The sequence below is a fragment of the Pongo abelii genome, chromosome 7, assembly GCF_028885655.2.
Source record: "Pongo abelii isolate AG06213 chromosome 7, NHGRI_mPonAbe1-v2.0_pri, whole genome shotgun sequence".
NCBI lineage: Eukaryota > Metazoa > Chordata > Mammalia > Primates > Hominidae > Pongo > Pongo abelii.
The window spans coordinates 8,614,590-8,626,793 of record NC_071992.2 but is presented as its reverse complement, the minus strand read 5'-3'; the positions used below and the strand labels follow the sequence as shown (position 1 = coordinate 8,626,793).

At 35.6% G+C, this 12,204-nt stretch overlaps 2 protein-coding genes across 2 annotated transcripts in view; one reads left to right on the top strand and one right to left on the bottom strand.

Annotated features, from left to right (window-relative positions):
* LOC134761888 (chitobiosyldiphosphodolichol beta-mannosyltransferase-like) overlaps positions 1 to 12,204 on the top strand; it is a 966,630-nt gene that overhangs the window by 223,481 nt on the left and 730,945 nt on the right. The gene's annotated exons all lie outside the window — the stretch shown is intronic.
* On the bottom strand, positions 5,133 to 11,682 carry LOC112131897 (beta-defensin 131A). Its single transcript, XM_054519182.2, has 2 exons — positions 11,266 to 11,682; positions 5,133 to 5,436 (listed from the first exon to the last, which is right to left on the bottom strand). Exons 1-2 carry the CDS (start codon positions 11,321 to 11,323, stop codon positions 5,282 to 5,284), a joined length of 213 nt encoding a protein of 70 aa, XP_054375157.1. The 5' UTR covers positions 11,324 to 11,682; the 3' UTR covers positions 5,133 to 5,281.

Genomic DNA, 12,204 nt, shown 5'->3' with positions numbered 1-12,204 from the left:
GTTAAGGAAGGTAGATCGCTTGAGTCCAGGAGTTTAAGGCCAGCTTGTGCAACATGGTGGGACTCTGTCTCTACAAGATTAAAAAAAAAATTAACCAGGTGTGATGGTGCACGACTGTAGTCCCAACTACTTGGGAGGTCGAGGTGGGAGAATTGCTTGAGCCTAAGGGGCTGGGACTACAGTAAGCTGTGGTTGTCCTGCTGCACTCAAGCCTGGGTGATAGAGTGAGACATTGTCTAAAAAAAAAAAAAGAAGTTCATTGAAACCGATGAAAACAAAGGTCCAATACCAGAATCCCTGAGACACTAAAGCAGTGTTAAGAGGAACATTTATAGCCTGAAAATGCCTACACTAAAAAGTTAGAAAGATCTCAAATTAAGAACCTAACATCACACTTAGAAGAACTAAAAAAACAAGAGCAAATCAACCCAAAACAGCCGAGGAAAGAAATAACCAAAATCAGAGCTGAACTGAATGAAATAGAGACATGAACCAATACAAAAGATTAATGAAACCAAAAGTTGGCTCTTTAAAAGAATGAATAAGTCTGCTTATTTAGACTGCTAGCTAGACTAAAAAAAGAAGATCCAAATAAACACAATCAGAAATGAGAAAGAGAATATTACCACTGACGCAAAAGAAATGCAAAAAACTGTCAGAGACTATTAGGAGCATCTGCATGCATTCATGCTACAAAGCCTAGAAGAAATTGATAAATTCCTGGAAAAGTACAACCTCCCAAGATTGAACTAGAAAGAAATTGAATGCCTGAACAAACCAATAATGAGATCTGAAATAGAATCAGTAGTAAACCACCCATCAAACAAAAAAAGCCCAAGGCAGTAATCTATCATTTCTACTTTGTGTTCCTACCTTGGTTTCAAGTGAGAACCAGCTGGAAGTTCATACTAAAATTGACACAAGGGGTTCCTGGTCATATCATGTCCAATTTCTTAGCAACCAGCTAGTGAGGGCATGGGTTTGTGAAAAACAGGTATGGGAGTATAAAGGTCATAAACAGTATAAAGAATTACTGGCTGAGGCTCCCAAACAAGCCAGCAATCACTCTGAGAAACAAAAGACCTGGAAACCTCAACCTCAGAGAGGACATGCTCAATGGGATATTGGCATTGCCCATGCAAAGAAAGCATTGAATATGACTCAAGAAGAAATAATAAAGCAATATACTTTTATCTATGTTGATAAACAGCTGGAAGAGGCTTTAACCCAAGCAAAAATAATGTTGCTTACAAAGCCAAAGTTAAAAAACCCCAAGACCACTGTAGTGCCACATTCTTTTCCCCAGAACGGACTATTACTATTATTCTCTCACTATTGATAAGGACCTGGTTCACTGACTAGGTCACCAACTACAAGCAATTCCTGACTGTACTTAAGTATCAGAACAGGACAGCCTCTGAGTTTTGCTCTAAGAGGTAAAGAAGAATTTCAACAACTGTCAGAGATCATCTCTTGTTATCTAGAGCTCCCCTGTCTCAGTGTCTGGTTCACTGTGGGTGCCACGAGTTGGGAGCTGACCTAGTTCATAGACTTTGGGGATAAAGTGGGGAGATCTGTGCATCATTTGAAAACAAGTTTGTGGTTTAAAAAGCCAGCACACCAGCTTTTTCTTTTCATCCATATATTCCCCTAAGGCCACATGGTGCTCTGGGACTACAAAATGGAGAAGTACAGTATGCTCCATGCTAGGACTAGATGGCTCTTTCTTCTGCCTCCTGGGTTTGGTATTTCTTTAGGGTCATCATGTTACTCTTCTCATCTTCCTGATCTGTGGTTGTTCTGCAACGCCATACTCTCAGCTGCAATTGAAATGTCGCTGTCTGACCCTCAGAATTACAGATTCAGTATGCAGCCTTTCCAAATAACAAACCTAATAAACAGAAATGTATTCTAGCCAACAGTGGGAGATGCAGAAGGAAGCAGTTTCTGTATCCTCTGTGAAGAGATGGTCTTCCTTCCCATTACACATTTTCAGAGCACCCATTCCTTTTTTTCATAGCACTTGTCACAATTGTAGCTATATAAATTAGTTGTGTCTCTATGATTAGACTGTGAGATCCGAGTACAGATTCCATGACTGTCTTATTTATCATTTTACACCAGTATTGGGCTCAAAGTCTAGCAGGCCATCAATGCTAAAGGTATATTTGCTGAAGAAATAAATGAACTCTAGATGTTAGGTTTATACTTTAACTTTACAATATATAGTAGTTATCCCTTATTCATGGGGCTGTGTTCCAAGACCCCCAGTAGATGCTTGAAACAGTGGATAATGCAGAAATCTATATATACTGTGCTTTTTTTCTATACAGGCAGACCTATAATAAAGTTAAATTTATAAATTTGGCACAGTAAGATTTTAATAAAAATAACTAATAATAAAATAGAACAATTATAACAATATGCTATAATAACAATACTATAAAAGTTATGTGAATGTGAATTCTGTCTCCCACAAAATATCTTATTGTGCTGTGCTCACTCTTCTTCTTGTGCTGATGTAAGATGATAAAATGCCTATGTGATGAGAGGAAGTGAGGAAAATCACATAGGCATTGTGACATAGCATTAGGCTACTGCTAATCTTCTGACCATACGTCAGAAGGAGGATCGTCTGCTTCGGGTGATCCTGGGTCACTGAGCCATGACGATGTTAATGGCTGGATCTCAGAAGCAGATGATTTCAATAACTAATGGGCATGCAGTGTTTACAGTCTGGATACACTGGACAAAGGGATGATTCACGTTGTGGGTGCATGGAGCTGCGTTGTACAATATTTCATGTTACTCAGAACAGCATGCAATTTAAAACATTAATCGTTTATTTATAGAATTTTGTGTTTATTCATTTATTTTTTTTGAGATGGAGTCTTGCTCTTTCGCCCAGGCTGGAGTGCAGTGGCGTGATCTTGGCTCACTGCAACCTCTCCCTCCTGGGTTCAAGCAATTCTCCTGCCTCAGCCTCCTGAGTAGCTGATTACAGGCACCTGTCACCACGCCTGGATGATTTATGTATTTTTATTAGAGATGGGGTTTCACCCTGTTGGCCAGGCTGGTCTCAAACCCTTGCCCTCCGGTGATCCACCCACCTTGGTCTCCCAAAGTGCTGGGATTACAGGCGTGAGCCACCGCACCCAGCGTATGTAATATTTTGGACTGTGGTTGACTGTAAGTAACTAGAACTGTGGCTGTGTGGGGAACTACTGCAGATATATTCCTAACAACTGGTATTTGGGGCACTTTGAGGCATCAAGGATTGTAGTATGTATTTTTTTTAATACTGCCTCACTTAATCTTACAAATGCTCTCTTAACTAGACATTTTTGCCATTCACATTTTCAAGATGTTGAAGCAGAGATTTGAGTAATTCTTCTAAAATCACACATCTGGGACTGAGAAGTGTTACAGAGATTCTAGAACCCAAATTTATTAACCACTGTTCTATATTGTCTCCTGGGATAAAGAGGTTTTGAACTATAGCAAAAATTCTAGTTTGAATCTAGTCTGGGCCAGTCAGGAGGAATTAGTAGATGCCAGGGCCTGGGGAACTAGAACTTATGGTAAGGAAGTGACACTAAAAAAGCTAAAGAAGCTTTCTCTTTCCTTCCTTTTTTCTTTTTCTTTCTTTCTTTCTTTCTTTCTTTCTTTCTTTCTTTCTTTCTTTCTTTCTTTCTTTCTTTCTTTCTTTCTTTCTTTCTTTCTTTTTCTTTCACAGACGTCTTGGGATGCAAAGGGCCAAGGCATCGGCAACACTTGGTACCAGCTTCCACAGCAACAATGAGAGGTAACCCCAGTGCTTCCACTACCAACAGGACATTATCACTTGCAGGCAGAAAAACAGACAAGAAAAATAGTGTATGCCACATATTAGGACTCATCTGAGATGTGATGCAAGACTTTTTAGAAAGAATTTGAGGTGAGATGAGGCTGGGCTCTCTGCAATAGTACAAGAGAAATACTATTTTGTGGCCCTTATTGGGACTTACTTATAACCTAAGGACCTAGGATGCTGCTTGAGTAGCAGGACCAACCAATGTACCAAAGAATGGGCCTCACCCAAAGAGCTTTACAAATTTTATTAAAAATAAGAATGAGACACAACTCAGCAGTTGTACCTAGATTAGTGACAGAAGATCAGATGAGAATGAAGATGTTTTAGTAGGTTAACATAATACATGCTCTCCCAGATACCTCATCACTGCTTACCTCTTTGGGAACTTAAAAATAACTTGGAGAAGATATGATCAACTATTAATTGGCTAAGTTTATGTTTCTGTGACCAGGCAAAATAAGATTCCTGTAGGAATTCAGTTAATTTATAGAAAAAGAAAATTATACTTTTGTAAATATGCCTAGTAGACTGACATATCCCTTACATGACTAAAACCCTATTATGCCAAAACATCTCTTCATTGACTCTCCCCACATTCCCAACCTCCTTTCCCTTCTGGCCCCTCTAGTTTAGTGAGTTATATTGGCATCCATCTTTTTATCAGCTTTGAAATCTCAGAATCATCATTCATGCCTTCTCAATATATCATATGGCCAATAAATCCTGCCAATCCTAATTCTAAAATTCACCTTGCATCTCTTCTTTCTTTTTAGTTCTCACTACTAGTGATCAAGTCCTAGATTACTGGAATAGAATAATGTTGCATTAATAGATTGTGTTTACATAAAATTATATATCTCATAACCTGAAAAAATATACCTTATTTTCAAAACCACCTAACATTTTAACAAATATGAACTCTCAGGCCACACAGAATAATTATATAAAACCCTAAAAGCAATAGGATGGATCAAATTCTTGGGTTTCATGAAATTATAGCTAACATTTATATAATGTCTATAATAGGGTCAAATGCTGTTTAAGAACTTCACATATACTAACTCATATAATCCTAACAGTACCACAATGTAGGTACCTATTGCTATCCCATTTTATAAATAAGGAAACTGAGATACACAGAAAAGAAATAGCTTGCCCAAGCTTGAACAGGTAATAAGTGGTAGGGCTGGGATATAGTACTGTGGGTGAAACAACAATGTGGTTGTGGATGTAAATTAAGGGAGTAAATGTTAAAATGCACAAATGAAAATAGAGTGTGAGCATTTATAAAATTTATATTTATTTTCACCTGACCATCTAAACATGCAACTATAATAATTTTCATCCATCATGTTAATTATTCGTAGATAAGAGAGTTTAAGACACGTTTTTTTCTCCTGGAGTCTGAAGAAGATGGAGTTAGAATTTTCACCACTTCTTCTGTCCATCAATTTCAATGATCTTCAGTTTGCAGCAGATGCTGAAGTCAGCACAGTATCTAATTGCATGTTCATCAGCATTGCACTTCAGTCTGCAATGATAATGTTCTGAAGGACATTCATCATTAGAAATGAAGCTTCTGGCTTTAAAAAGAGAAGACAACTTATATGACCCAATATTACTTACTTTTTATTTTTAAATATCTGAAATGTTTTATAATAAATTAAAAACATTAAAGAACTTTCCCAGAAAAACAAAAACAACAGCAAATGAATGCAAGAGAAAAAGTGGAGATGCTGAATAAAGACAAATGATGATTTCTTCTATAAAGGGAGTAGATAAATGAGGCAGTAGCTGGAAATATACAGAATTTTAAATGAGAACTATTGCCACATATTTCTACCTAAAATGAATTATCCAGCTTGGGGGTCGTGTAGAGATTCATAATGCAGGAAATAATATTTAACTTCTGGAGTTAAATTCTTAAAAAGTCATTGGGGATGGAATCTAGTGTAAGTGGAGGGGTTGTCCTTGAATCAGAGAGTGAAGAGAAGGTAGATTATAGATAAAGACAAAACTATGTGAAGAGATATGGTGGTGGAAAAGTGGAAAATCTATCTTTGGTTGCTTCTCTATTCTTGGTGAAATGAGAAAAAAGTATCCTTAATTGAGAGAAGGGGTCAGAAGGAGTTGAGTCTTAGTTCCAGCTTCCCAGTATATTTGGGCTCAAGGCCATGTCTTCTTTACTGAGGAAGTTACTGAGATATGCACAGGAGCCTATAACCCATAATCTCCCATAAATATTCCCTTTAAACCTATCAGTCCTTCCCAAATCCTTTTGTTACAATTTATAAGTTAAAATAATTGCCATGACCAACATCGTGAAAGTTTCTCTTTATGTTTTCTTCTATAAGTTTTACAGTCTCAGGTAATTATGTTTAAATGTGTAGTTCATTTTGAGTTGCTTTTTGTGTGTAGTGTAAGATACAGGCCCAATTTTATTCTTTTGCATGTGAACATTCAGTTTTCTCAGTACCATGTATTGAAGAAACCATCTTTTCCCCAGTATATATTCTTCACATGTTTGTGGAAGGCCAGTTGACTGTAGAAGTGTGGGTTTATTTCTGGGCCCTCTATTCTCTTCCACTGGCCTATTGTCTGTCTTTATGCCAGTAGCACACAGTTTTGATTACTCTATCTTTATAATACATTTTGAAATTAGAAAATGTGATGCCCCTAGCTTTGTTTTTCTTGCTCATTGTTTTGACTATTCTGGGTCTTTTGTGGTTTTATATGAATTTTAAGATTGTTTTTTCTATTTCTGTCAAGAGTGCCATTAGGATTTGGATAGGGATTGTATATAATCTATAAATTGCTTTGAATAGTATGGATATTTTAATATTATTATGTCTTCCAATTCATGAACATAGGATATCTTTCCACTGATTTGTGTCTTCTTTAATTTCTTTCATGAATGTCTGCAATTTTTAATGTACCAGTCTTTCATCTTTTTGTTGTTTATTCTTAAGTATCTTATCTTTTTCTTGCTATTGTGAATGGGATTTTCTTTACTTGCTTTCCAGTTGCTTGTTGTTAGTGTTATAGAAACACAACTGATATTTGTATGTTGATTTTCTATCCTGCAACTTGACTGAATTTGTTATTAGTTTTAATAATTTTGGGGGAGTGAAGTTTTGGGTTTTTTACAAAAAAGTTATGCCATTTGGAAATAGATAGTTTTACTTATTCCCCACCACCCCAACAGTTTCAATGCCATTTATTTCCTTTTCTTGCCTAATTGTTCTGGCTAGAACTTTTAGTATCATGTTAAATAAATGTGGCAAGAAGGGGCACTTTTGCCTTGTTCCTGATCTTAGAAGAAAAGCTTTTAGTTTTTCACCATTGAGTATGAGTGAGGAATTTATTTTTACTTTTATTGTGAGGTAGAACTACTGGTGACAAACTCTATTATTGTTTACCTAAGAAAATTATGCATTTTTACTTTAAATTTAAAGGGTAGGCTGGGCACAGTGGCCTGCACCTTTAATTCTGGCACTTTGGGAGGCCAAGGCAGGCAGATCACCTGAGGTCAGGAGTTCGAGACCAGCCTTGCCAACATAGCAAAAGCCAGTCTTTACTAAAAATACAAAATTAGCCAGGCATGGTGGTGGCTGGCTGAGACATGAGATTGCTTAGACCCAGGAGGCAGAGGCTGCAGTGAGCCAGGGTCACTGACACTGCACTCCAGCCTGAGTGACAAAGTGAGACTCTGTCTGAAAAAAAAAAAAGATAATTTTGCAAGGTAGAGAGTTTTAAGATAGTGTTCTTTTTTTTTTTTTTTAAACACTTTAATATTTCGCTATCTTCTCTTTTTGCTGATGTGGTTTAAGGGAAGTCTGATGTAATTCTTATCCTTGGTTGTCCATAGATAAAGATATTTTCCCCTCCTGGCTTCTTTTAAGATTTTCTTTTTGTCTTTGATTTTTGGCAGTTTCAATATAATATGCCTATGTTTAAATTTTTTGTATTTATCTTGCTTGGTATTCTCTCAGCTTCCTAGATATGTAGATTTTGTTTATTTTCAATTTTGGGAAAATCTCAGTCAGAATTTCTTCAAATATTTCTTCTGTTCCTTTCTTTCTCCTCCTCCTGATACTTCATTACACATATATTGTTCCTTTTGTAATTGGCCTACACTTATTAAATATTCTGTTCTTTTAAATTCTTTTTTCTTTGCTTTTAAGTTTTGGAAGTTGCTATTTAAACTTCTTTAAGCTCACTGATTCTTTCCTTGGTCATATCAGTCTATTGATGAATTCATCGTTATGGGCTAACCAGTGTTCCTCCAAAATTTGTATGTTGAAGTTCCAATCTTTAGTATCTCAGAATGTAATCATATTTGAAGATAAGTTTTTTTTTTAAGGAGTGATAAATATAAAATGACACTCCCAGGGTATGGCCCATAAGAGGACATGGCAAGAAGGCAACCAGCTGCAAGCCAAGACAGGCCTCAGGGGGAACCAAATGTGTTGACATCTTGATCTTAGACTTATAACTTCTAGAACTGTGAGAAAATGAACTTTTGTTATTTAAGGCACCCATTCTGTGGTACTTTATTATGATAACCCTATAGAAATGCAAGAATGGCCTAATACATCTATATTTATATTGGACAAAATTGACTTTAAGTGAAAAAACATAAAAAGAGACAAAGAAGGTGATCATATAATGATAAAAGGGCCAATTCAGCAACAGGGTATAAAAATCACAAATATATATATATATATATATTTACCCAGTAGTGGAATACTTAGATATATTAAAAATGTCATTAGAGCTAAAGAGAGAGATACACCTCAACATAATGATAACTGAGGACTTCAACACCCGACTTTCAGCATTGGACAGATCATCTAGGTAGAAAGCTAACAAATAATCATCAAATTTAATCTGTACCACAGACCAAATAGACTTAACAGACATTTACGGAACATTTCATCCAATAGCTGTGGAATACACATTCTTCTCCTCATCACATAGAGCATTCTCCAGGCTAGACCATATGTTAAGACACAAAAAAAGTTTCAACAAATTTTGAAAAATCAACATTATATCAAGTATATTCTAGACAAAAATAGACTAGAACTAGAAATGAATACTAGGAAGAACTTTGGAAACCATACAGATAACATGGAAATTAAACAACATGCTTCTGAACAACCATTGAGTCAATGGAAAAACTAAGAAGAAAATAACAAATGTTCTTGAAATAAATGCAAATGGAAACACAACATACCAAAACCTATGGAATACAACAAAGACAGTGCTAAGGGAGAATTTTATAGCAATAAACGCCTACTGCAAGAACATAGTAAGATTATAAACAAGCTACTCTGCACCTCAAGGAACAAGAAAAACAAGAAAAAATGAAATCCAAACATAGGAGAAGGAAATAAATAATAAAAATCAGAGCAGAACTAAGTGAATTCGAGATTTAAAAAATGCAAAGAATTAATGAAACCAAAAGTTGACTTTTGGAAGAGATAAACAGACTTTATAAACTGCTAGCTAGAATAACCAAGAACAAAGAGAGACTGCCAAATAAATAAAATCAGAAACAAAACAGGAGACGTTACAACTGATATAAAAGAAACACAATGGATCATTAGAGTCTGTTATAAACAACCATATGCTAAATAATCCATACAATGAATTTTTTTTACCAACGCCAATAATCAATCTAACTTTCCCAAATTAATTTTAAAATCCACCAATACTTTATAATAAATACATATTAAACCGTGGTTTATACCAGAGATTTAGATTATCAATTGACTTATTTATCTTTTCTGAAGCACATATTACGTCAGAGCACATTTTAATATTTATGTCAAGATTCCATCGTTTATATAATTATACAGAATTATACTTTTCCTCCATGAATGTTGGTGTTTTATATTTTTATTGAGATATAATTTACTATAAAATTCACTCCTTTAGAGTGTTCTATTTAGTGAGTATCAGTGGATTCTTAAAATGGGATATACTGATGACCACTGAATGAAGGAATGAAGTACGAATATATGCCACAACATGGATGAATCTTGAAAATATTATGCTAAATGAAAGAAGACAGACATGAAGGATCACATATTTATTATTCTGTTCAGAGTAGATGTCCAGAATAGGAATATACATAGAGACAAAAATTAGATCAGTGGTTGCTAGGGACTGGAGGAGGAGAGATTTCTTCTTGGGGTTATAAAAACATTCTAGAATTAGATAGTGCTGAGGGGTGCACAATTTTAAGAATACACTGATAACCACTGAATAGAACACTTTAAGGCAATGAATTTTATGGTAAATTGTGTCTCAATAAAAATATAAAAAACCCACTAACATTCATGGAGGAAAGGCATAATTATTTGTAATTATATAAATAAGGGAACCTGGAATCATGAAGTATGACATAAATGAGGAAATCTTGAATTGTGAAGTATTAAAATGTGCTTCAGAAATGATAAATAAGTCAACCAGTAATCTAAATCTCAGGTATAAACCACACTTTAATATGTTTTTATTATGGAATATTGATGAATTTTAAAATTAACTTGGGAAAGTCATATTGATAAATAAATATGTTTATATATAATTGGCTAGTTATGTGGTTAAAAATTAAGGTGGAATCCTAACTCTCACCATACAAAAAGTAATTTCCATATACATTAAATGATATCATATGAAATTTATTCAACTTTAAAGGAACACAGAGGCTAGGTCCTTGCCTGGATCAGTGGTGAAAGTATCCTGTGAACCAAGGATTATGGTGGAGTATCCACCTGTTCACCTCTAGCCCTTCTTCTAGTCATCATTCGCTTTTCATTTTTCCAATTCTTTAAATTTCCTGTGTTCTGTGTGCATCCTTTCACCATCTTTTGATCAAACACAACTCTCAAGTAAGTTTATTTTTTATTATTATTATTTTTTGAGACAGGGTCTCACTCTGTTGCCCAGGCTGGTGTTCAGTGGCATGACCTAAGCTGAATGCAGCCTTGACATCTCAGGCTCAAGCGATCCTCCTGCCTAGGCTTCCTGAGTAGCCAGAACCACAGGCACGTACCACTATACCTGACTAATTTTTTGTATTTTTTTTTTGTAGAGATGGGGTTTCACCCTGTTGCCCCCACTGGGCTGGTCTAGAACTCCTGAGCTTACCCACCTCAAACTCCCCAAATGCTGGGATTATAGACATGAGCCACTGTGCCCGGCCTCAAGTGAGTTTATCATAGGTTAAATCACTGCAGTGAATCACCTTATTGATTTCTTTAGTATCAACTCTTCAATCCTCTGAGCAGCCTTCATGGTACAGTAAAATCTGCCCATGCCTAATTTATTTTCAGACTCTTGAAAGACCTTGCATTTTCTTTTACTTATATTTTTAGAACTTTGGAATAAAAAAGTTTCTGTCTTACCTGGAAGAAATGTGGACATCAAGGAAAGGACTCCAAAGACAAAAAACAAGACCCTCATGGTTGAATAGGTAAAGCACGTTAGAGAGAATCAGTAGCTGAGATGAAGACGACTTCTGTGTACATTCATTCCTCTTAAGAGGTGAGTTGCTGAGTGATTACTGAACCTTTCAGGAGCAAGAACATTTCTGTGTTTCAATGAGATTTTATATCAGGAGACAGCATGCAATCGTCATGACTATCAGTCATTTAAAGTACATTTATCAAAGGTCAACAGGGTGTGTGCAAAGGTAGTAGAAAGCACAGCCATGGCAAAGGCAGGAGAGAGACTGTTGAAATATCAGCATTGTCTTATGCATTCTGGAGGAACTGTAAAATTTAAGGAAGCAGTTATAGAGGAAAAGCATTCATTTTATTTTTCTGATAATAGGAAGAAGAATGTAATGCAACAGCATGCCTATTTATTAATATTTTGGCACTGTGTGTTAGCATGCTTAAGCAATGGAATTAAATTTGAAATTATAAACAGACTATTGAGATACAGAAAAGCTTTTATTTGATCATCTTTCTGTCCAATCAATCGAATGAGATAAACTAACTTTTATATGGAAATCTAAGTTAACACAAACTGTTTGCACATCAGTTATATGGAATATGAGAGGAATTAAAGAAAGAACCTTAGGGAATCTGTAACATACTTCGGAAAGCAAATAATATATACAAAGAAACGGCAATGCAACATGAGTATATTTCTGACAAAGAGGCACAAATTACTTCTTAGACACTAAGGAAATGAACATAAACACCAGAATACTCTGGGTGCCGTAGGGAATGCTTAAAGAGGGTATGAGCAAACTTTATTTATTTATTTATTTTTTATTTAGAGACAGGGTCTCACACTGTCGCCCAGGCTGGAGTGCAGTGGTGCGATCTTGGCTCACT

Excerpts from the sequence above, each read along its gene's own strand:
- LOC112131897 (XM_054519182.2), bottom strand. The coding sequence starts at position 11,323 with ATGAGGGTCTTGTTTTTTGTCTTTGGAGTCCTTTCCTTGATGTCCACA. Across the intron at positions 5,437-11,265 it reads GATGTCCACATTTCTTCCAG|CCAGAAGCTTCATTTCTAAT; the intron begins GTAAGACAGAAA and ends CTCTTTTTAAAG.